The sequence below is a fragment of the Athene cunicularia genome (assembly GCF_003259725.1).
Source record: "Athene cunicularia isolate RWA chromosome 13 unlocalized genomic scaffold, athCun1 chr13_part1, whole genome shotgun sequence".
NCBI lineage: Eukaryota > Metazoa > Chordata > Aves > Strigiformes > Strigidae > Athene > Athene cunicularia.
In genome coordinates this window covers 2,936,074-2,960,818 of record NW_020799117.1, presented here as the reverse complement: position 1 = coordinate 2,960,818, position 24,745 = coordinate 2,936,074, and the positions used below count along the sequence as shown (strand labels likewise).

The window sequence follows — 24,745 nt, the reverse complement described above, 5'->3', positions numbered from 1 at the left end:
GGAGGTGGAGGGAGGGCTGGGGGTGCTGCGCGGCCGCCCCGCCGGGCTTGTACCGGACTCGTCTTCAGCGCTTGTGGGCCTAAAGGGCTCTGCCGCCCTCGCCGTCCGTAGGCCGCCCTGCCCGCGTCGGCCGGGCTCGGCCCCGGGGAGCGGCCTGGGCAGGGTTTTCGCTCCCTGAGAGCGGCGAGGGAGGGTGCAGCTCCCTCGGCGGGGATTCCGGGGGCTGTCTGTCCAGGCGTTCCCCTTGTGTTATTGCTGTGTAGCTCCGTCTAGCTGACTGTCTCACTCATTAGACTTAATTTTTTGTTTTAATTATTCTACTTCGGTGCCTGTTTTTAGGCTCTGCCTCCCCTAAAAAATAAACTTGTGTTATGCTGCAAGTTGACTCCTAGTTAAGTCCGTTTTCTTTCTCCCACTTCTCTTCAACCTACAGACCAACTGTAACCAAATGCTAGTACGAAATACCTATTTCAAGTGCAGTGAGCTCCTCGTTGTTTTAGATGGAGTGTTGGTGAAGAGAAAGGGGATTGCTAAAGACATGAAGGAACCTGTTTTGAGCTGGCAGTTCCTTTCTTGCTTGGCAGTCAGTATATCCAACCCAGCTCTATTTGTGTTGCGGCTCACCTGGTCTAATTGTTGAGACAGTAATGAGGGAGGAGGTTCAAAATGAGGAACAGAAACCTGTAGGAAACCAAGAATTTTTAACTTCAAAAGTCATGGAACAACTTGCTTTTTAAAAAGTAAGTTTTCTTGGAAGTGAATTTTGACCCTGTCAGATGGGTTTTTGTATGGTGTTTTATATTAAGAGAACTGTCTTGCTAGTTCTGTCACCGTGATTGAACGTTAATATCTATTTCTGAAGCTGAGGCATCTCTGGAGTCCAGGCACCATGTCTTAACATCAGCTGATAGTGTTGTGTAACTGTAAACAGTGCAACCACCGTTTATAATGCCAAATAGTTTTGGGTAGATACCATAAATAAATTGTGGTGTGGCTGCTAAACTTACTACTCCTATTAAAACAAAAAAAATAACCCTTCTTTTAGGAATAACAGGAAATTACTCTTTCTCACTCAGAAGCTGCAGCATTAGGTGGGGGGAGTCTGTTGCATTTAAGCACATGTCCTTCTAAAACTTTCATGTTAAAATGGATTTAAGATTAATTTGAAGTGTAGGGATACATGCAGCATAGTTCTGTAGGAATAATATGCTTGTTTCTATTTCAAACAATTTAGTTATTACTCAAATACTTTTTGTTTCTTTGGTGAGGGTAGCAGTAAGGTCTACCAATCCCACTCGTAACATGCCAACTAGCTACAAGTAGGAAACTACCTTGCAGCTCCTTTTCCTCATATTTGTCTCCACATATGCAATTAGCTGGCTTAACTCCCGTGGAGAGATAAGAATTCCCTAAACTTGTCCTGTACAAGAACTGAACAAGTTAATGTTGATATGATAATTCAGACTAGTAGTTTCTTCACAGCAATAAGTGTGTTAAAGTTCAAAGCCAACTACTTTACATTTAGCAGAGAGGCACCGTAATGTCTAGTTCACATGGGATTAGTTGAGTCTTCTCTGTTTTGCAGCTGGTTAAAGAGTAATTCATACTGGAGAAGTGTACCATGTAAACAACAAGCCTGTTGTAACTGCTCCTCTGTAAATATACATGTTTCATGAATAACATGATTCAGTATCCCCCGTATAATATTTTGCTTATGAGTAATTTGACACAGGCAGTTGGTTGAATGCTTCGTTTTCTAGAATCTGTAACTTTCCAGTGAACCAGTGAGCTCCCTGGGAGTGCTTAATGAAAGTATTGTTACTTTTTAAAAATAAAAAATTAAAAGGTAGTTTGGCATGCCAAAATACAAAGCAAGTATGGTTTCACTATTTAAATTATGATGTGTACTGGAAGTCTAAAATGTGTTACTCATTTTTAAGGTGCCTCTTGATTTGAATGTGCTGTAAATGTGAATAGTTCACTCTTTGCTATTTTTTGGGGGGTTAAAAAAAAATTGGCTATTTATGAACTCCCTCTGTGTCTTTTTTTCTACCTTCTTTTGGATAGAGAAGAGGGATGATGGGCTGTGCATGTGGTTTTAATGCTCACCTTGTATTTTATGTTGCTCTGCAAAGCCATCCTAGCATCGGAGAGGTTATGAATTTGCCTAAGGGTGCACTGTTGTGTAGCATTGTTGCTGATTTACTTCATTATAAGAATTTGCAGCTGACAGAAGGCTTTCCTACAGGAGCAGATGCAGTCCCATCGTCCTTTCTTCAGCTGTGTTTTTCAAGCTGTGGTTCAGTAGTTGCTTTCGAGTTAACATAAGGTTGGAAATGTTTGTCTACAAATTCAGTAAAAGTAACTGCCTGGGAAGAGATGTTAGGACCTCGTGTCCTGACTGAAGGAGACATGGCAGTGTGTTCTTGCTTTTTGTAGACAAATTATGCATTGGTGAAAGATAAAACTTGTAACTGCAGGAAAAGCTTTACTGAGAATTTGCTCTGTAGACCTCAGCTCATTCTGTGGGAGAAAGAGTTTGATGATGAGGAAAATACTAATCACATGTGATTCTACAAGACATCATAAATCCACAGAGGAAGGGAGGACATGTCTCTGAAGTTCTCTCTGGAAAATATGCATGCTGAATTTTTCAGGGACACTAATTAGCATGCTAATTCCTGTCCTACTCGAGACTTCTCTTTTGAAGTTGCCAAAGTACAGGAGTGTGTATTTCTGCATATGAATTCTAAAAAGTTTGCAGTGTGAAATATGCCCCCTTCATCATGATTTCTTGCATACAAAATAAATGCCTTGTCATAATTTCCATTTATAGCTGAAGTATCACAAGAGAAGTTAGTCCCTTGAGCTCTGCATTGACTGTTTCTCATTCTTTTCTCAGATACTACGAAAGCAGAGATGCTTCAGAAAAATAATTCTTCTAAAAGTGAGAATGAAACGCTAAGTAGATCCCAAAATTTGACAGACATCTTGCAGAGTATAAGCCCAACAAAAAAAGAGGCAAGCCCAACAAAAAAAGAGGCATTTCCAACAACAGCTAAAATCAATTTGGTGACTGCAGTAAAACCATCTACAGCAAAAGGCGATTCTCTGCCGTATGTTCTCTCTCATGCGGTGACTGCTAGTCCGGTATCTCAAATGGATGTTGATGCTTCTGAAGATACTAAAATTGAGGAAGAGGATCTTCTAACAGATTTGAAAGACACACTAAATAGTTCACCCCCCATCATAAAAGAAACTATGGAGTCAGACGGAGGAGAAGACTATGGTCCTTACGAAATGACATCCAATTCCAGATACAACTCAGACCTCCTAGACATGCCAGAAGATGATGATTCTGACACCATTAGTAATTACAATGAAGAGATCAAGACCCTCGCTGAGAAGATAAAGGATGTTTCTGTCACAGGGTTGGAAGAGGAAGAAGACAGCCATTTCTTTTTTCATCTGGTTGTAGTTGCCTTCTTAGTAGCTGTTGTTTACGTCACCTATCACAATAAGAGGAAGGTAGGTTGGCTGTGACAGGTTGAGAGAAACAGCTTTGATATTTAAAATGAGGTTGCATTGCCTTGTACCCTTTTTTAATAAAGTACACTTTTTTAATAAGAGGAACTTAGCTTTTTGGAGAACAAAACTTTGACCATTTAGTCTCGTTATGATATTTGTATGCAGATTGCTACTGTTGCTTTTTATCTGCCCGGTGAAAATGAACTCGAATTGAACATTTTACATTAGAAAAATTAGTTAATTGATAACATCAGTAATCAGTTCCGTAACGGCCACTGTCAGTGTACACCGTGAGTTCTACAAATGAGACCTCAGTCAAATTGACTGAAGGTGATTTATTAACTAATTCTTTCCCTGCACAGGATTATAAACAGCAAATTAAGGAAGGTTTAATCCTAAATGACGTGGGAATGTTCTTGTTATAACTGTGATAATCTTTGTAATAAGTATTCACTTCAAGGTAGTCTTTATATCATAGATATACTGAGAGTTTAGCTACAGACTTTTAGGAAATGTTCAACACTTTCCAGTTTTACTTAAAGAAGCTCAGCTTTAGTGTTTTCAGGTAGCTGTTTCTTCAGTACAAATGAATTCTCTTCATCTCAAAAGGAGCCTGATTAGCGTTACTTCAAAATAACATTTCTACCATAGAAAATTAACTCCAGCCCAGCCAGACCCAGTGCAGATGCACAAATTTGCGGTTAAATCACTGGTTAGTTTTTAGATATGAGGAAAATTCAGTGTTTATCCTTGTAGAGAACACTGGTTTGGTCAAGGATTTTCAGGACCTTGAAAATAACGCAGCTAAAAAAACCTCCAAAACTCATACTTTACAGTGCAGTGGCGTATCTGGAATGTGCATTGCCAAGTTCTTCACAGGGAAAAAATGTTAAAGACTGTTTGAAAATTTAACCTTTGAAAGCTTAACCTTGAGGGAAGTTCAAATAAGTGATAAAAAAATGCGTTGTCTTGGCTACATAAGTGAAATAATGCTTGTAGTATCCTTTGGGTAGTTGTTGATACTACTTTTTTACACTTAGAAATAATTTTGGGAACAGAAAATACACTAGTACTTTATGTACATAGATATTGGCAGGTAGCTGTGTGAGACAATAGCCAAAGTTTGATGTAGATTCTCCTTTTTCTTGCCCTGTACCCACGTACACCATCCCATTTCCCCTTTTGCCAGTGTAGTTGCTCTCTAGTAAAGTGGATTCTTAGATGATGTTGTTAAGAAACAAAGCTGAATAGGGTGAATAGTCATTTAAAAACCTGATTACTTGAGTGCTTTGATTTATCATACCGTCTTTTTAACTGCTCTGCTGATACCGCTGAAGGGGGCACGGAGCTGTAATGCAGCAGCAGTTTATCACGTTACACTGTTGCCTTTGGTTCAGCACCAGTAATACAATTATTTTTAACAAGGGTGAAATGCCAGAATAGGCAAGATGAATAAATAACAAATGTGACCATCTGGGGATAGTTTAACGGCCTGTATATATAGTACTTCTGAAGTCACACACATATTTTTACTGTAAAAAGAGTTACGGGCTGAATGCTGTGGGTTTTGGCAAACTGCAACTGAGGTTGCCGGTAAGTGACTCGGTGGCAAGGACAGCATGGAAATCAGTGGCTGTTAGTGCCTTGTTTTTATAGCAACAGTAATGCCATTGCCAGGAGCAAGGAACTGTGGTACCAGTAGAACTGTTAAGCTGTCTTTCAAAACCAAACTGTTTCTCCGTAGCATCGTGTAAGTTGGCTGCTTTTTCTTTCAGATCTTCTTATTGGTCCAGAGCCGAAGATGGAGGGATGGCCTGTGCTCTAGGACGGTAGAATACCATCGTTTAGATCAAAACGTTAACGAAGCAATGCCTTCCCTGAAAATAACTAATGACTACGTATTTTGAAAGCACTGTGACTTGAGTTTGTTGAACTTCTCACACTTTGCCTGCCTAGTCATGTAATGATATTCAGGTATTCTAAATATGCTGCTTGTACTGAAATGAGATGTATTCTCTTTGACCTGGATGTTTTTGAGATTAAATCTCATGGAGGATCAAGGGCATGATACATCTGTTTGCTACTTTGGTCAGGTTTTATATCAACGGTAAAATGACAGAGTTTAATAATCAGTGCTCTTTCCATTCATTAAGCATCATCTCTTCTGTCTTGAGCAGTCTTAATAGTGGTAATACAAAAAATAAGCATAAAATATTTTAAGTCTAATAAATTAATGACTTTGTCATCAGTAAATCAAATTAATGATCTTTCTGCTAATCACTTAGATGGCTCATAAATCCCACTATATTTCAAACTTAAAATATAATTACTTTTTCTTTTCTGTGTAAATCCTGATGCTGCAATCTTTCATCTTGTTTTTTTTTTTTTTTGGTTCTGTTTTCATGTTGCATAATTCGATCCTATTTTAGGCAGAATAGCTAGCATGGGAATTTCATAATTCCTCTATGTGTTCATGCAGTAAATAATTTAAAAATAATTATGTATAACCCATTTTATTTCAGAAGTTATATACCATATACTTCTTTAAAACTTTAAGATCTCTGTGAAGATATGCAGCTTCTTGACTGTCCTGTTTTTTTTTATGACTATTTCATTATCTTTTCATTAATGAATGGAAAATAAGCCTTATTGAATAATCTTACTAAAATATAGACAGTTGACAGGCTTTCAATACATCAAAGCTTTCTACTGAATTTTAAGACAGTTGGGAAACAGTTATGTGGTTTGCTGTATTATAAATGGAAGAGGCCTGAAGATGTAAGAGTAATTTATTTTGTGGTTGTTCTGACCCAGGTAACGGGCAGATGAAAGTAACGGTGTGTGGGGCTGCCAGTCTGTGGACAGTGCACTCACATTTCTGACAAACATTTAATGCATTAGTGTAAATCAAGTTACTGGTACAGTAGGTTTGTTTTTTTTTTTTTACCTTGTCTTTTGTACTTGCATTATTTATGTTTTCATGAGTTGTAAAATATAAAATCTTAGTTTTCTGTACATTCTGTTTGTGATTTAGTTTTCAGACTGCTAAATATGTAAATAACGTTGGATCAGAATCCCATAATTAATGACTTGGTATTCAAGTAGTTGCATAACATTTTGAAAAAAATCAACTTTACAGCTGTTGGCATGAGGAGTCTGAAGGCATGATACTGTCTTAGGAATGAAGTGCTAAAAGTTCTAAATCCTACTGTTAAATGCATTCTTCTCATAACCGCAAGAACTAAAGCACAAACAAAACATCCCCAGACTCTTTTCTTGCAGTAATTTTTACCATATTTGGACTTGTATCACCTAATATTTTGAATAAGGTTTTTAAAATAAATGACAATAATAAGCTTGTGTTTTTTCACTCTTTCCCTGCTTTTATACAGTACCTTACGATAAAGAGTTTGCTTGGGATTGGAAAACCAGTTCAAAACCATCTTTTCTGTTACTGATTACATTCACTTGGTCTAGGGGGTGTGTGGAGTTTTGATTTAAGCAGTTGTTGAATGGTATGTAGAGTAGATAGCAAGGCTTAAGTGAAATCTTTTAAGCTGTAGGAATGAAGTTCTTTAACAAATAATTTTTTAATCTAAGTTGTATAATTAGTAATTCTTGCTACTCACATTAAAGCAGAACATTGCTGTGGTCAAGATCCAAAGGGAAAGGTTACCTTGCAAAGCTCCTTTAGGCTGTTTAAATGTTGGATTCGGAGTGGAGGAGGAGGTGGTTAATGTTTTTGCATCCAGTAAGTTCAGTAGCTTTCTCCTTAAATAATATTCATAAAGTGTAGTGGTTTTTGACAGTAGAGAATAGTATGTTCACACTTTGCAGAACACTTGTGTTTCCTTTCAGCTTGGTACTGCAGGCCTTAGAGAACACCCTGTGCAGAAGTACAGCGATACTCACGTAAAAAGTTTCATTTCAAATGTCATTTTCTCTTAAACACATCCAGTGAATTAGGCGGTCAAGGCAGATGTTACACTTTCAGCCACCTGACTGACTATAATAGCTAGAATACTGTTTAAAAAATGTAGAAAATTAACAGTGACCTAAATTAGTAGAAATAAGGGTAATTTTGTTGATTCCTGGCATTCATAGATGTGTTACTTTATTCCGTCTTGGATGTCTTCCAGAACTCTTGTCGCATAGTTCAACTGGCTGAGTCAAACCAATCTAAATGTTTTTCTTCCAGGCTTACTGAACAAATAACAATGTCCTCTTTAAGACTATATGTTAATACATTGGTGGAAAAATCCTGCATTTCCTTGCCCTCCCTCGAATTTTTTTGTCCTTGTGAAAAGACTGTCTGTAGGGAAGAGAAATTTATTAGCTTTCCAGCTTTTGAGGTGTTTTCCTTCCAACAAAGCCACTCTTTTAAATCCCTGTACCTTTTGCTGGAGGAGGGCTGCACGCAGCTAGTAGCGACGAGATTGCTCTTTGTGAGCTTTGCAGGGAAAACTGTCAGAGGCCTAATGTCAACTCCATTACTAAACCTACTTCTTCGCAGTCTGTTTTGCAGTTCATCGCATTTTAAAATGCTCTTGCGTTTAGCTGCGCTCTGACAAAACTTGTCCCCCAGATTTAGTATTTATTAGGAGCACGTAACAGTATTTAGGCCTAATGGACTGCAACTCGCTGTGGCTGTACTGCAAATGTTAATAAATTCTCTTCTGAAATTGTCCATTTAGCTGTCTTCTCTGAAGATGCCCTTGCAGGAGCTTACCTTAGAGGAGAAAATCATACCTTGAGCCTTTTGCTTTCGGTAGTCATACCAGTACTGAAATCTTTCGGGTTAGTTAACTGGTCTTTGAGGCCATGAAATCATGGCTCACGTGTGTCTTCTCTAGCAGAGTGCAGCTTTGCCTCACTCCAAGCCCTGAAGATGAGCAGTGATTCTTCGCTTGCTCTAGCTATTGTGCACATCCTCTTTGTGTCACAAGCAAGCAAAATGTCTTTTAAATATTTATACAATTTTTTTTTTTTAATAAAGCTCTTTACTAACGGTACTGAGGGCTGCTTATTCAAAAGTTTTTAAATTCACAGGGAATTAATGTGAATTTGAAATCCTTGAAGTGCTTTAAACAGGTTTCATGAGGAGAATTGTCTCAACAGATTCTCTTCTAGGATGTTAAGGTGTTTTAAATACTTGAGGTGACTCTTGCTCCATCAGGGGAACAGTGATTATAGCAAGTTGTCCCAAGAGATAGGTTTGGCCATACCAAAGCAGAAAGTTTGAGGATACCTCTAAGCAAATTAATGTAGGTAATGATGCATGTGGAATATCACTATTCTTAAAACATGTGGATCTGCTCCAGCATTCAGCTAATGCTGCCGGTGCAACATAGGGGCTGCAGTGCCCGTTAACATGGGTTATTTGTGCCCTGAAAACGTGATGCTCAGTAATCCACTTGTTACCCAAGACATCTTGCCATCCAGTCCCTGCAACATGGCATATATTTGCTTACATGCACTCGTAGCAAGATAAAACCAGAAGCAAAGTTAAAAACCAGTGAACTCTCACCTCCCCCCTGGCTAATGGCTGTGCTGAATTGCTTCTCCAGCGTGCTTTGTGTCACTGTCACCTTGGTGTTGTAGGCAAGGGCCCGCACCCTTGTACAGACCAAAGATTTGAAATGCATACGGTGACTTTGACACGCTTTTTTCCAGGATGTTTTTTCATTTGCAATAGCCCTTGGATTGTTGCCTGAACAGGGGAAGTGCCGTGCTGAATGGACTTGGGTAGTTGATAACGCTGTTTCCTGATAGTACCAATAAAAAGGGAAAGGTGACTTGTGATCTGGTTTTATAAGGGCTCCAGCAGCACCGGGAGAGTGGAGCATATGTCATCCGTTGTGCAGTAAAAGAGCCATTTGCTGATGAGGTAATCAGGATTGAACAACTGTTTTTTAATTTCTTTAATTGAATTTGCTTGTGGAAAATTAAGAGCAGGCAATCAAAAATTCATAAAGTGTGATGATCAAGCAGAGGAAAAAAGCAAGCAGATTTATGTCAGATCTTGCCAATGAGAAATGTCTTGATGAATTTCTTTACTGAAGAAAGGAAACTTTCTCACATTAAGGTGAATTATGACTTCCATCAATATTCTGATAAAAGAAATAAAATATTCCTGAAGAGCTTTCTGATTAAACTTCTCAAGATGAAAGTTGAAGCTCTATTTATGTAGGTTCTCGTGAGTGGTTCAGTTTTATGAAATGAGGAAAGAAATAATGAATAGGATAGTTTAAACAAATTATACATTTCACTTTTACTATCCAGGAAATCAGGTATTTTAAAATATTTATAGTTTAATTTTTATTTAGCACCAGTGCATATTATTCAGCCAAGTCAGCTGTCCTTGGCTGCTGCTCAGTTGTACACAGGGTGAATAGAGAAAGGTTTATCTGAGCAGGGTCGTTTGAGTTATGGGAAATTAATTTGCAACGTGGAGATGAAAAATGTGATCTCGCTCAAATAAATTTAAATGCTACAAAAATAATAGGGGAAAGGAGTATTTCTGTGGCTCTGTCACAGACTATTATTAATATTAGAAGGAGAAGGGCGATGCTTTTACAGCTGTAACTCAGGCTTGGGAAATGTTTGCTTAGTTTCCAAGTGGGGAGCAGCACAGCTGCAGGCCAAGGTGGAGAAAACATTGGTTGGGGATTTTCCAAGTCATGGTCAGTTCAGGAAACCTGCGATGACCCCCAGTGGGTGAGGTTTTATTAGCCTGATTGTCCGTGAAAAGCTGGCATGCTGGGCAAAGAGAAACCTGGCTGTCAGCTGGAACTCGTTTGGGCCTCAATTTTCTGCCTAAATCTGTTGCTCTGGGGAGGGTGCTGTGATCCTGCAGTTCTTGCTCCCCGAGGGAAGGAACGTGTCCTCCCGGCAGGGTTCTTCTGGCTGAGCTGCTGTCAGGAGGGCGGTGGGATGATTCCCCCGGATCGCTGGCAGCAGGGTTGGGTTACTGAGAGCTCCTGCCACCCTGAGAGGAGGCTCTTGCTTCCCTTCGCCATGCTCCCCTGCTCGGGAAGGTAAGCAGGTTCCTACTCCAGTAAAACAATTCCTCTTTCTTTTTTAATCTTTCTTCTTCCTGGGTTGATTTAAAGTCATTTTGGGGCACTGAGCTGGTTTACCATACAGCACCATACCATACCATACACCAGTGCCAGAGCTGGCTCAAGGCAAGCGATGGGATGTGTTTAGGACAGAGATGGGGATGTTCTCCATTCAGTAGCAAGAAACTCTTTAATTCAGATTCTCATTAAGCCGTTATTAAACTATGTTGTAAACCCAAGCCCAAACAAGAGCATTTTACACTGTAGATTCTAGGTGAGCTACTGGTTGCTGCAGTCTCAGCATAACGTTGGGTTTTGTTGCTAAAAGACCAGGCCAGCCTGAGGATTTGAGTTTTCTTTGGGTTTGGGTTGGTTTTTGTGGTGGTTTTCTTTGAAGGGAAATCCCTGAGCGGACTCAAGAGGGAGGCTAAAGGGTGGTGCTGCCCTGTTGCAGTGATGGTGTGGGTATGGTCCTGCTTGGCTCTGCAGCTTCCTTCTCCTGTCCCAAATCCAAACCGAAGCTGTATTTTGTGCTCCTACAAAGCTGAGTAGCTTTATGGGCGTGCTAAATCCTCATGTAAGGCTGATAGAGCAGTAATCTTCAAGACCGTATATCCCAGCCGCCACAAAGCAGCAGAACTGATAACCTTATCCTTACCCCTTTTCTTTTACAATCAAGTGTCCTTTAAAGAGAAGTCCCTATACTGGTTTTTGTTAAACTTTTCTGATACAGAGCATATGAATGTCCTCACTGTGATGAGAAATGGTTAATATCAAGACTTCTCAGCTTCGCTGTTTCTAGTATATCTAATTAGAAAGGGAAGAATTACATCTTTTCTGTAATTGGTCCTTAAATCATTATCAAAATCATTTAGCAGCTTCTTTAAACTTATTTTTAATTACAAGGTCTATTGCCTTGTTAAGTTCTTAACACTGAAACTCACTAATCTTGGCAATTCCTATCTTTATTAAAATGAGAATACAAAGGTTGCGTTACCCTTATTGAGGTGCACTCCTTGAGGTTTTATTAAAGATTAAGTGAAACCAGATTTAATCACTTTACTATTCTGTAAACAGTGTTGAAGTGGATGTGATTAAGCAATTTAAGGAAGCTGGTGGGGTTACGAACTGAAGCTCAGGTGCACGGAGGTACCAAGGATGCTGAAATATTTTGAATTCAGATTACACGAATTAGGGGACTCTCCTGCATTTCTTGATCGCAGAGCCGGTACTCGTTATCAGCGAGCTCTGCGAGGCAGGGGAATGACGTTGTAGATTCTTGTTAGCACCTTACTGCCTTTCATCTTCTGGTGTCGCGTGGTGACTCGTGATGACTGATGGAAATCCCTTTTTCCCCCCCTGCCTTTATTTACTGTTTGTCAGAGGGGAAAATGGTTCTGCTCTCCACGTGTTCCCCCTCTGCAAGTGGAGGACAGTGAGTAAAATTGTCAAAAGTACCTAGACAGCATAGATTTTTGCATTACAACAAGCCACCATGATCACTTCGGGATGTATCTTTTAAGGTTAACTCGTTCTTAACAGTTCTGTTAAAGTTTCCAAATTAAATTGTAACAGGGTGACTGTTCTTGAGTTGCAGTCACTGAGGCAAGGAACAGCTGTTTATAAAGGCACAAAGTGTTTTCAGCATCTAAAAATTGTCTTTTCAATATTAACTGACAAATTCTACCAGTTAATCTGGAATAACTTTTAATTTCTAATGCGTGCTGACTGTGAATCCCAAGAGCTGGAATGCCAGCTGTTTAGAAAAGGAGAATTTTATTCCACGTGTGGGGAGGGAAGGAAGATGGAAGTATAATGGCATCATACAGAAATTAAGCCGATTTCCAAGCCGTGATGTCACGTTTTCAGTATTATTTATAGGAAAGATTCTCTGCATTTGAATAGCTGCTCCCTAGAGAAGGAAAACTGTCCTTGATCCTATCCGAGTGCAGAGGGTTTGGGCTGGATGGTGCCATGAAGTGACAAACAGGCTCTGTGACACACGTCTTTGCAGTATTGGGGCAGTTTGAGAGGGAACCTTCTGTTGGGCTCTTTGCTATTGTGTTTAGCTTAATATAAAGTGGGCAACTTCGTACAGAGGTGACTGCAGGGTGCTGGCACGTACCGGTTGGGTGATGCAGGGGGAAGTGGTGGCATCTTCAGTCCTTCGCTGTGGCGGGGTGGTTTGTGATAAGGTGTTTAGGCGGTGGTTAGATTTGACTGAGAAGCTTGCTGCAGGCTGGGTGGGATGTGCAGATGTGCCTGCCTGAGATCTGCCTTCTACCTGGAACCAAAGGAAGATGATTCTGTAAGAGAGTAGTAAGATGTAAATGCTTGAGGGTCATCCTGGCTCTGCGTAAGCGGTGGGAGGCCCTGGAGCAGCTATGTGTGCTTTATATCCTGCACCTTCCAGCTGTTTGTGGCTGAAGCCCGTGGGACAGGCTCTTCAGCACTGTGTCACAGCTGAAAGTACAATCTTCTCAAATGTGACATGACAGGAATCCAGACATGCTCGTTTTGTCAGCTCCATGTCTGATTTCTGACTCTGGAGGTCAAGCAATTAGAAGAGGTTGGATGCGCTTGCCTGACTCCACCTCTTCCCACCACCTTAGTGGTCACATATGCGACAGGTTTAAGGGAGTTTTGTTGACTCTGGAGGTTTCCTGCCCGTCCAGGTTGGAGGGTCCCAGGGGCCTGAGCCTGTGAGGAGGCGAAGCTGGCAGGTGTGAGCTCACCTTCAGTGACCCACAGGTGGACAGACGGAGCCTCAGAAACAGCCTTGGTCCTTCCACATCACCCTTGGTCTGCATGGGGCTGATTTGCAGAAGGAGCCCGTTCTTAAAAGAAAGCCAGGACAAAGAACTGGGTAGTTTCTTTATCTCTTCACCCTAGAAAAGCCCTACACTCATCCCTTCTCGTTTCAATGTGACTATTATGGCTATCACACTACAAATGAGATGCTCTCTGCTGCTGGGCAGGCGATGGCTGTGAGAACAAAAGGATCCTGCTGTCATCCACAGCACTTGCCCGGAGCGCTGCCTGCTCCCTGCCTGGGCCTCTGCTGGTGGGTGAGCAGAGAAAGCATTAAATGAAAATCATATTACAGAAAGAATTCAGCAGTGAGGCAGAGGAAGGTATATTAACTGGAAAGCAAGCTTACCTTGCTGGTTCTGTGAAACCGTCATTGCTGAGGACAACTTTTCTCTAAGTAATACCCAGAAGGAAAATAATCCTCCGTTTATTTATTAAAATAATTTCTTTTCCCCTGCTTTTTCCTGATGCTGCTCTGCTCTCAGAGAAGCAGCCAGCAGGGGGGAGTGTGACTGCACCATGCAATGCAGCCGTCCAGCCACCAAAAATCTGAAGAAGTGCAAAAATAAATTCAGAAACGAGCTTTGGGATCCCTTCAGACAAAAGCTGTGACACGGTGAGCCAGTCGGTGTGATCCCGTCAAGCACACGCCTTCGCTTCCAGCCGCTTGCTGGGGGAAGGAGAGGGACAGGGCTCCAGTGGGGTGTCTGCACCGCACCACTGTGGTGCTGGGATGAGGCTGGAGGGGCTCCAGGACCCCTCTGCTCAGCGAGGACAGGGTGATTTTGGGTGCTGCCCCATAGCGGGTCCTTCACGGTTCCTGCACTGAGGCAACAGAGATGCTGAGGGGTGTTTACCTACTCTTTTTAATTTAATTAACCCTCAAGAAATGGAGTTTTTCCCTTCGAGTCTGCTCTTCTTACAGTGCATTTCTCGACCTGTACATTTTGGTTTATTCCTGAAAAATGTGGGTCTCTAACATCATGAGCTCTTGCATATTAATCCATCTGAGCTCTAATGATACGTTTATACGAATAAAAACAATCTCTTGTAGGGCTCAGCAAAATAACCTCCAACTTTGAAATCACAGAGATCTCCTCTAACCCCGGGGAAAATAAATCTGTTTCCTCAACCCAACATACATTTTTCTATTATTGTGCAAGAGGAAAACATTGGAAAACACCCCCCAATCGCCCTAAATGTTACTGCATGGTAACAGAAATAAATCCAAGGGAAAAAAAAATGTTGATAATTATGGGATTATAATATGATGAATTTTACCTGACAGCATCTAACCTTTTCCAGAGCAATATACAAATGATTGCTACGTGCTTGAGTAAATACAGATTTAGAAATACGTCACCAAAACACTAGTTAATAGATTAATTACATGCATGCTGTTAATACCCATTTCTTTGTTGAATTTGGTGTCTGAAAAGTGGTTATTTTGTATCTGTAAATAGTTTGCTTCCCTAATTACTTGCTTAGGCGTTTCTCCTTCCAATTACACACGTGCAGTCATTGTATGGGAATCGCTAAGGCTTGTGGAGCTGCAGTGTTGAGCAAGAATGTATTTTAGAAGAAGTGAGAGAGACTCGGAACAGGGAAGAAACATTTCTTCATTTGGGAGAGTCATAAAAATTCCCCAACAGCTGCTCTATCTCCGGTCATCTCCAGTGAAGTCCTTTCTTCTCCAGTGCTAAAGCAAAGCAGCGCTCGGTGCTGAGAAAGCCCCCAGACCCATGAGCACCACTGGGGGAATTGTACATCTTCCGCAGTATCCGTGTGTCCTCCTTTCTTCTTCAAGCCTTGCCGGGCTCTGTATGGATCCTCCAACAGCTATTGAGCTGCCAAAGGCTGTACCACCCCTTCTGAGGGCTCTGCAAGTACGGGTGATTTATTCAGTGTGTGACAGCAGAAAGCAGGGGAGGGTCTGCTACTCCCTGTCCTCAGAAACCCCAGTCCCAGAGCAACGAAAGCCAACCCTGTACTAGCGATTCGTTTTCATGTTTACAGCAGCACTTAACTTCTCTTAAAATCGATTGTAACTCCCAACGGCGAGGGCTCAGAGCCGAGCTCTGCTCGCGTTCACAGGACTCCGACGTACCTCTAAAGCATATCAGTCCTTAATACCCGCCCTCCTTATGCTCCACGCAAAAAATAAAATCGAATATAAAAGTTAAAACACCCGCTAAATTGGTGCAGTCATTAACACGCCTCTTTTGCTAAGATTAAGGTGATTGAGTTCCTACCAAAGGTTAATCAGAACTATTAAAAGAAAACGACCATCATGGCACCCACCACGCCTCCTGGGTGACTTTCTGCTTTATTTCTCTGTAACATGCCAGTCCTAAAACATAGAGCGGGACCCAGAGGTGGAAATAGCAGCAGCAGAGATGGTTTTTCATGAAAAATATGCCAGTGAGACTTTGGGATAGTTTGTAGATGACACAGTGTTTAAGAAGAGGTGGCTCAGCAGCAGCACCAGAGTGATACTGGATGGTGGCTCGTGATTATTCTAGTGCTTGTCTTAAATATTTGAATCTACTCTTCGTAAGCTGAATATCCTTAGAAGTTTTAGGCTGAACTGAATGAATGTATTTAATTTATGTTATTTATTTCATAAAAGTGCTGCAGTTCCTTTAGGCTTCTCTGGTTTCCATCCAGTGATGGACACGAGTGACAGTGCTTCTTCCTCGTGGTGGGGTTGGTAAAATGTTTTAGCTAGTCCTGCGAGGAGCAGGGAGCTGGACTCGATGATCCTTATGGGTCCCTTCCAACTTGAGATATTCTGTGATTCTAAGGTCATGTAAAGCTTCTCAGGTCCTGATACTCATAGTGGTAACAAGAAAGGGCCCTACCAAAGCTCCCTGCTGACCTAGCTGTGGTGCCACCAACTAACCCGAGACAGGCTACGTTCAAAGGGCGGGATGAAAGCGTGAGTGACTCTTGCAGGAGGGGTTTGGTGCTGTGAACACAGCAAGATTGAAAGAATCTACATATTTCTGTCCATTTTCTTGTTGCATTGAGTGTTGTTTAATTCCCTCTCTACACTGAATTGCAAACAGATGCTCGGGTAATTGAGGGCTGAGGCTTTGGAGATGATGGTCCAAGGCTCTGATGCTGTTACTCAAGCTGGATTATACCCTACTTCATAAGCAATCCCACCAGCTTTGGTACAATAAACCAAACAATATTGAAGGGGGGAAAAAAAAAACCTAACCTAAATTAAACTGAGCACTGTGTGCAGCACTGTAAATGAAACTTGTTCCTATCGAAATGCCACTGACAGCTTGTGCTGGAGATGCAGGAAGGACGAAGTGGGCTTTTAACAGGCTTTGCTTCTTTTTGCCAGATGGTCTCATTCTCGTCTGGGTTTACAGCACTCTTTCCCCTTCTCTCTGAATTTTTTTTCTGGGTTTAGTATCTGCGGTTCTTCAGGAGGCTCCACTGAGGGCGAGGAGCAAAGGGGAAACATTCTGTCTGTGTGAGAAAATAAAAGAAAATGCAGAAAATCAGGGAGTAGTTTGGCTCCTTGGCCCTGGTTTGAGAGCAGGAAGAATGTGGTTTCCTCCCCTCTCTCCAGGGCTGGTGGCTGCAGCTTTGCTAACGCCTTGCCAAGGGGAGGGATGCCCTGTTAGGGGTATGGTGGGAGCTGCTGACTGTGAAAGGAGGAAAAGATGTCACTTTTTCTCTAAAAGTAAACCATCCTTTCCCTTCTATTCGTGGTGCTCGCCTGCAAAGTGTGGCTCAGAACGCCCCGTGGGCTCAGGGAAGGGGTTGGCTGTGTTCCCCTTCAAATTAGGGAAGGTGGAGCCCTGTCAGTGTCGAGGGCAGGAGATGAGCAGGTGGCTCTTGCGTAAGCACTCAACAAGCAACGGGTTGGTTTTTTTTTGCTTACCAGCAAAGCTTCCCCAGCCCGACATCACCCTCCTAACCCCAGCTGTATTCTCCCCCAGCCTCAGCATTATGCAGCTCAACCAGCCTGATCATGCTGAGCCTTAGTTCGTTGTTAGGAACCCAACGGTGATGAAGGCATTCAAATAAAGTAGCTCGTTTTTATATTTCAGGACAAGATTATCTTGAAATATTTACTGTAGCGATGTTGATGGAACCAGCATGTTCATGTCAAAATGACTGACATGTTGGTTCTCAAATAACCCTTTGCTCTTGAGATACTTAAAAGCTTTCCCAGACATATTCTTCTATTTCTGGGGGTTTAATCTGCTTGTTTCATTTCTGGTCTGCTAAAGACCGTATTTTTGTTTTTGGGTGAGAATATTTGAATGTCACAATTTCTTCAGTTTGGTGAATAAGACATTTGGAGATTTGTATACAAGCATCTAGCGTTTGTTGTGGAAATCACTGGTCAGATAGAGGTCTTCGCTACAAAAATGTTAAGAAAAATAAAAAAAAGAAGTGAAACCCTCAAATATTTTACTCGAAGATACACAGAAGCCTGTTGCTTCTCACAGACTTCTGACCCCAAATGAAAAGTGCAAGAGCCAAGAGGTTTTGAAGTTATTGTAGTTGTTATAAATACTCAGATACTGCAGTTACGTGTGGAAGTACGCAGGTATCGTGCAGAAAAATGAGAAGAATTTAGAATCCCCAAGAGATTTTTTTTGAGCCTTTAATGCTGCGAAGTGACCCGAAGAGCGGGGAACACAACACTTGGCTTTAGGCAATCGCAGATAAAATGTGCCTCAACAGCACAGTCTCCTCCTCCTCCTCTCCTGCAACACGCTGCAGCTCAGGGTGTGGTTCAGACCCATGGGTTGAGTATAACTGCCACAAAACTCTGAATTTCAGGCATTTGAAAGCTGAAAAATTTTAAGAGTTGAATCCCTTCCTCTCCAGCTAGTGTTTCCATTATTTTACCACATTTTACGACTTACATTTGAACTTTTGTCTTTCCCTTTTTCAGGCAGGTTAACCTTGATAAATAAAGATAAGAGAATTAACAAAAACTCTGGAGAAAGACAGTATTTGTGATGATAAATTATGCAGTAGCCCTGCCAGTGATACGCCTGTTCATTAGCGGCGTGATGTGACACATGATGTATTTGATGCCAGACTGAAAGACAAGCCTTTCCTTGGCCGTGCAAGGGATGTGTGCATCCCCGCTGAGCAGTGGGCTGGTAGCTAACTGCCCGGCAGGTAGCCTGGCGTGGTCCCCAGGTGGGTCTGAGGGCTGGGACCACAGCCCGATCCTGGCAGCGCTGCTGCCTTCGGGGGTTATTTCCGACTTCTGTGCCTAATGACGGCCATCTGGGCTGGGGTGTGCTGTCGTGCACCTAGATCTACTTACAATAACACAGCAATAAAATTGCAAGATGCTTACAATCTGTTTGTAATCATCTCCAGAATATCACCACCTGCATCCTGTGACTAAAAGATGTAAGTACTTCCTTCTGTGCAGAGCAGCTAAAACTTTCCCAAGGCTCAATTGTCAAGTGAATGGGTTTAGTTTTGCAAATGTTGTAAAGCCTGCCTTTTTTTTTTTTTTTTCCCCCCAAGAATGCAGCTTTGCCCCCTTACCCCCACCCTTTTTTTTTTTTTTTTTTCCTTCCTTTTTGGCTTGCTTCTCTTTCCAGGGAGCCTGTCGTCTGACACTCAGCCCAAGGATTTAGAGAGCCCTGGGAGACCCTGGGTTACGGCTGACCCGGAGGCCCTAGAGCAGATGAGATCCTTTGCAGCAAAATTGTGCATAACACCTGACTTATTCTGTATTACAGAGGGGGAGAGAGACTGTTAAATTAGGTATGTGTTTTCCAGTCCACACAGGTGTCTTCTCTGGCTGTAACACTATCTGAATCTGAGGTAGGCAACTGGTATGAGCTACGAATACATTTATTACTGAACGATAGCGATGGGACATGTAGAATGTGCATGCAATAAAAACATGGATGCCTTCCAACTGCTGTTGGCAAAACGCTTGATTTGGTTGAGATTTATCATAACAAATCATCTCTGCTGGAGGTGGGCCTTCAGCTACCTCTGCTGCTGTACAGGCTGCCTCCTGAAGAGCAGCAGCCACAGCAGTGGGGCTGAACTTGTGACAAACCGCAGAAGAGCTCGTCCTCTGTGACACTTGCAAAGTGGCGGCGTGCCTCTCCTTTGCAGTTCTGTAATTTCCTGCAAATAATTTTATTACGGTGTTGTCCAAAGGCCTTAAGCCTGGCTCAGAGCTGGGATGTACTGAACATGCTATCACACCGTTAAAAAAAATTTTAAAAAAGCTGATACAACACGGTGCATCACCGTGACTTTCTCACAAGCGTGACAGGGCTATCTAGTCTGTGCAAAATATTGCAGCACTTCGCTCTCCCTGCCTTTGACTATGATCCTTGCCTGGCAATTTGTATTTTGGGGTGGTGACAGCATCTGATTTACACCCAGGCAGCTTAATCTTAAATTAACACTTCCGTGGTAGTATCATTTACAAGGAATAGCACATTCTTTGTCTAGAAGATCATCCCTGCTGTAACTAATTAACACAGCATGCTTAATTGCTTTGTGCAATTGAAGGTGGAGTTCCATATACCTCCAGTTAGGTGTGGGGGGGGAGCCTGGTGAGCCCCCTCTGTACAGAGTCACCCCGGGGCCGCGCTGGACCTTTTGGTGATGGCAGGACTGCGACAGGGAGTCTGGCACCTATAATTATTTCCTTTAAAGACTCTCCCACGGCTGAGCATTCAGAATATTTAATCAGCTGAAAGCCGTGATATCTGTCAATCCGTGTTGCCTCAGATTTTGGGTTTAAAGGGCAGAGTTATTCCTGAAGAGTTATTATTAAAGGAAATTAGTATTACAGTTGGCTCAGATCTCGCTAAGAAACAAGATTATAGATGGGTAATGTTACCATGGAAAGCCAAACACTTTAATCACACCCCAGCATGTAGCAATAGAATTTTGAAAGCCACGCTACGGGAAAACTTAACAAAACCCAGGTGTTAGATAGATACTTGAATATTAGCAAGCACTCAAGGGAACTTTTAAACGGTTGAATTTGTCATGGGGCTTTGCAGCCACAGCAGCAAGTCCTCACGTCTGCCTTGCGTGTGTTCGACATGTATGTAAATGGCTGCACAGCTTCGAGGGCAATGAAAAATTAAATCCTAGAGAAAAAAAAAAAAAAAAAAAAAAGTGCATTGTCTGATGGCTCCGGTTCATAGCTGCAGTGTATTTTACTGGTTTGGTGCTCTTCGCTGAAGAGCAGGACTCAGATGTGTGCTCGGGCTAATCTAAGTCTGGACTAGACAAGAATTGCAGTGTGATGGAAACCATGAGCATGCCGCCCTCAGAAACCTCTCTGAATAACTCTGTGAAGTGACAGGGTTCATCCGGGGAGCCGGGGTGCATGAACGATGTCTTTCTCCTGTATGAATGACATCTCAGCACTCCTTTCCCATCTGAAATCAGGAGGTTTGTGCTCAAGATGTGCCCGAGATTTCATGGAGTCTGTTAGGAGTAGTGCTCTGAAAACATTATGCAGGGAAGTGAACCTGGCTATTGAGGCAGTTTTACCTGTCCTGTGGTCTCTGTGGCTTTAGGCTTGGACCCGAGAGGAGAATTCACATCAAGAGAGTAAATTACAGCATCTTCCTGCTTGGTGACACAGTTCACCGGTCCCTTAACACCCCCCATGAAGGAATTCTGCTGGGAGCTCCCCAGGAGTTGTGCAGACCCGACATTTTCTGGCCTCTCTCAGCTCTGGTCAGTCAAGTATGGGGCAGGTTGGTCTTGTTTGCTTCCTGAATTTGGAGCTCTTTGGAAGAACAGCAAGAACCTGCCATGGCAGGGCCCTGCTCCGCAGTGGTGGCTCTCAGCTGAAGAGCTGCAGCGTGGGGATCTAGGTAGAAAGTGGTTGGATTTACCAAATGAATCTGTCTTATTCCATAACTGCTGGAAAATAGATACAATTTGCTAACGGTGACTTATACCAGGAGAGTCATTGCTCCTTTTTTTTTTTTTTTACCCAGAGAGAAAGCGAAAGAGAAGGATTACTCTTGATCATGGCCAGGGATTTAGGAGACGTTGGTGCCAATGTTCAGGTGTGGACAGGTCGGAAGTTTTGGCCATGCTTTGGGGCAAGAAGACACATCAATGAGGTAGCAATCAAGAGGATGGGGGCAGAAATCTATGCCTTGTTCTAGCGGAAAAATGTCCAGTATCCATAATCTGAACAGGTGCAATACCATGATAACCTGCAGTCTGCGATCTATTTAGAACAAAGTAGTCTTGAGTGCTGAAACTTCTGATGGAGCCAGGATAAGTTGGCTTTTACTGTCCCCTGTAACCCAAAGCTGAAGAAGAAATCACATCATTTGGGATTTCCTCATGTTGTGGCAAGACAATGAGAATGACTCACTTGGACATTTTATTATAGCTACCGGGAACCAAATGTAAATTATATACTTAAAAAATGAAGCTGATAAAAAGCAAGGAGATTTAAATAGGAAAATGGCACATGGCAGTCAGATTTAAAGCCAGCCAGAGGTTATGTAGAGGCAATGAAATTAGGAGAGCCAAAGAGAAGGCCCTGGGACATAACAGAGCTGATTTGTTATGGGTACATAGCTGAATTAATAATAATAATAACAACAATAAAAAAAATAATAATGTTCTGCCTCTTGCCACACTCTTTCCCTGATATCACAACATTAATAAGATCATAACGAAATGCTGGTAAAAGGAATGAAGGGTGTGCTCTGGTCATCTTCTCCTGAATGTCATAGGACAATGCATCTCAACGCTGCAGACTGATAATAGTTTCTTCTCATGAAATCAAGTTATGAATATGTTGATGCATGTTCTCTTAGACAGGATTTAGTGCCTGAACTGTGATCGGTGTCGGTAATGAGATAATACCTTTCTTCCCCCTTCTCCTGTCTGTGCATAAAGAACAAGTATTATTAAACACAGTGAAGGGGTGAGTTTGATGTGAGCCAGGAGAAATTCTGGATTTTATTCCTTTGAAGGAAGCCTGGTGTGGACACGTGCTGATATCTCGTGGATATGTGCTAGTAATTTCCACGATGGACAAAGCTTCCTCTCTTATCAGGGAAGATGTTTCTTGATCCATTCGAACTGGGTTAGCTTGTTTCCCAAGCTCCAGTTTCTGAACCTCGTGAACCTGGGAAACAAAATGAGAGCTCTTGCAAGTGGGTCAGCGCAGAAGCTGGTGTGAAGAAAATGTGGGCAAGTTCCTTTCAAAGAGGTCGTGTGGGCTGTGAAATTGTGTTCGTGGCTCAAGAGTGTGACTGAACGCACGAAGAGGCTGTGCCTAACCCCAAACACTCTCGGAGTCTGAGAACGGCCACTTGTGGATTTCGGGCTTTGCGGTCAGACCGTTACAGACTCACTGATGATTATTAGTGGCCCAACTCAATCATTTTCTCATTCACTTCCGAGTAATCCCCATTAGGTTAGAGCACGGCTCCTCAGCTTTTACTCCTTTTAATTTTGGAGGGACACCCTCATGCCACATCAAACCACCCCTCTCTCCCCGGGACAGGATTGATCCCTCCTCCATGGCACGTGCCTGTTCAGCCCACACCATGACCTGCGTGGAGGAGACGGCCACAGCCAGTCTCACCATCTCATTCCATTCTGCTCCTGCGTGCAATTACAGAGACCTTCCTATTACTTCACGCTTTGTAAAAATAAGTAAGCATGTTCTGTTGCTGTTGCAACCCAAGCTCATTGCTTGCTAGAGTAGCAAGAGTGATTGCACGTTTAACTTCCAGGCTTGGTCAAAGGGAAAGTCGTGTGGCTGCGGGCAGGGGGGATGGTTGCTGGTGTTGCTGGGGTTTCAACCCCAGCCCCACATTCGGGCTGACATCTGGGTGATTCCCACAGCCCTTCCCAAAGGGGGGTGAGTTTCCCTTTAGCCTTCCCCCCAGGGTGGGCGGCCTGGCAGACAGAGCCACTGGGTAAAGGAGCCCCAGGGGTCCCGCAGTCAGTAACCCAAGGTCGGGTGTCCCACCTGGGGATAACAGCGGGGACCCCTCGCAGGAGGGGCAGTGTCTGTGTGTGAGGGGGATGCCCTGTGCAGAGTTCCCTGCTGGGGAAGGACCTCCCGCCTCCCTGGGACTGGGCTCCAGGCAGCTCTGGCTTTTGTAAACGTGGGCTGTGGAGAGATTCAGTCTGTGGCTTCCTTGGTCTGATGTGTTTGGCTTATTGACTCGGTTGTCTCCCGTCCCTTCTATGGGAGACTGCATTTCACCATTTATTCCCCCCATTGTTGGCCATGCGGTGTCGTTGTTGGGGTCAGTGGGATTGATGTCGGTTATGTATAATCTGACTTGTCTGTACTCCCAGCACTCACCCATGTGCTGACCCTTTTGTATCAAATACAGTTTGGTTCTTGGTTCATCTTTATGCTGGGCCTGATAACTGGCAAAATATTATGACACCTCCATCTGTAGCTCTGCTCCGGGAGAGGCTTTGTTAGATGCCAGGATCTAACAGAAGTTCCTTCCTTGCTGGTACCAACAATGTTTTTATCAGATGCTTTTGCAACCTCGCTCTGCCACTCTGCCCATATCAAGTGTTGCCATAAAACTTCCAGCTGTACAAGCTGGTGCTCTTACACCCATAAAAAGTTCCTAAGTTGCTAGAATGATAGCCTCAGAGACAGTTTAAACACTTCTGCTTTTCTCTTCCTTTTTTTTTTTTTTTTTTTTTTTTTTTTTTTTTTTTCCCCCCCACTTCTCACCTCCCTCTTTCAGTTATTGACCTGTGGACTTATTGTTAGGCAAAGTATGGGGGCCCTCCCAGGTAAAGGACTCTGTCCCCTCTCCTCTTTTGCTTTACAGCCAGTTTGCACGCTGTGAGCTCGCTGGTTAAACCAAAAGGTACAGAAAGTACATTGTACCCCTCTGCATGAGTACTTGGCAATTAATTGGTGTTTCAAGTTCGTTAATAGGTAAATGAAGTAAGTAAGTTTTCTTTTTGACTCCTGAAGATAAGAGGAAATAATATCTTGTTCCTTAATTGGACGCACATTTTAATGATTTGCTGTGCCTCAGGCATGGCAGAAGAAAACATGTGACTGGGGAATAACCAAGCCAAGAGCTGGAGCTTAGCTAAGAAAAGGTTGTCCTTCTTGGACGTAGCATTTCAGTTTTAATTATCTACGTAATGTTATCTCAAGAAAATCTTATTTTTTGGCTAATTAGTTAATCCCCGCCTGGTGCTAATGGAAAACTGTGTTTCGGGGAGGTTTGTTGCTGCACAGCTGAGGAGTAAGGCAATTAGTAGTAACATACACTAAAGTCGAGTCTCCAAACTTACACAAAATGTTTAACGAGACAACTGGGACAGATACGATCGGGAGC

The 24,745-nt window shown here is 42.6% G+C and overlaps 1 protein-coding gene across 2 annotated transcripts in view; it reads left to right on the top strand.

Annotated features, from left to right (window-relative positions):
- Positions 1–6,896, top strand: part of C13H5orf15 (chromosome 13 C5orf15 homolog) — a 19,387-nt gene extending 12,491 nt beyond the window's left edge. For both annotated transcript variants that reach the window (XM_026858009.1, XM_026858008.1), the window contains exons 3-4: positions 2,903–3,528; positions 5,304–6,896. In XM_026858009.1, the coding sequence (XP_026713810.1) occupies positions 2,903–3,528; positions 5,304–5,435 (758 nt within the window). In that variant the 3' untranslated portion in view covers positions 5,436–6,896. The remainder of the gene's footprint in view (positions 1–2,902; positions 3,529–5,303) is intronic.
- Positions 6,897–24,745: the final 17,849 nt, after the last annotated feature.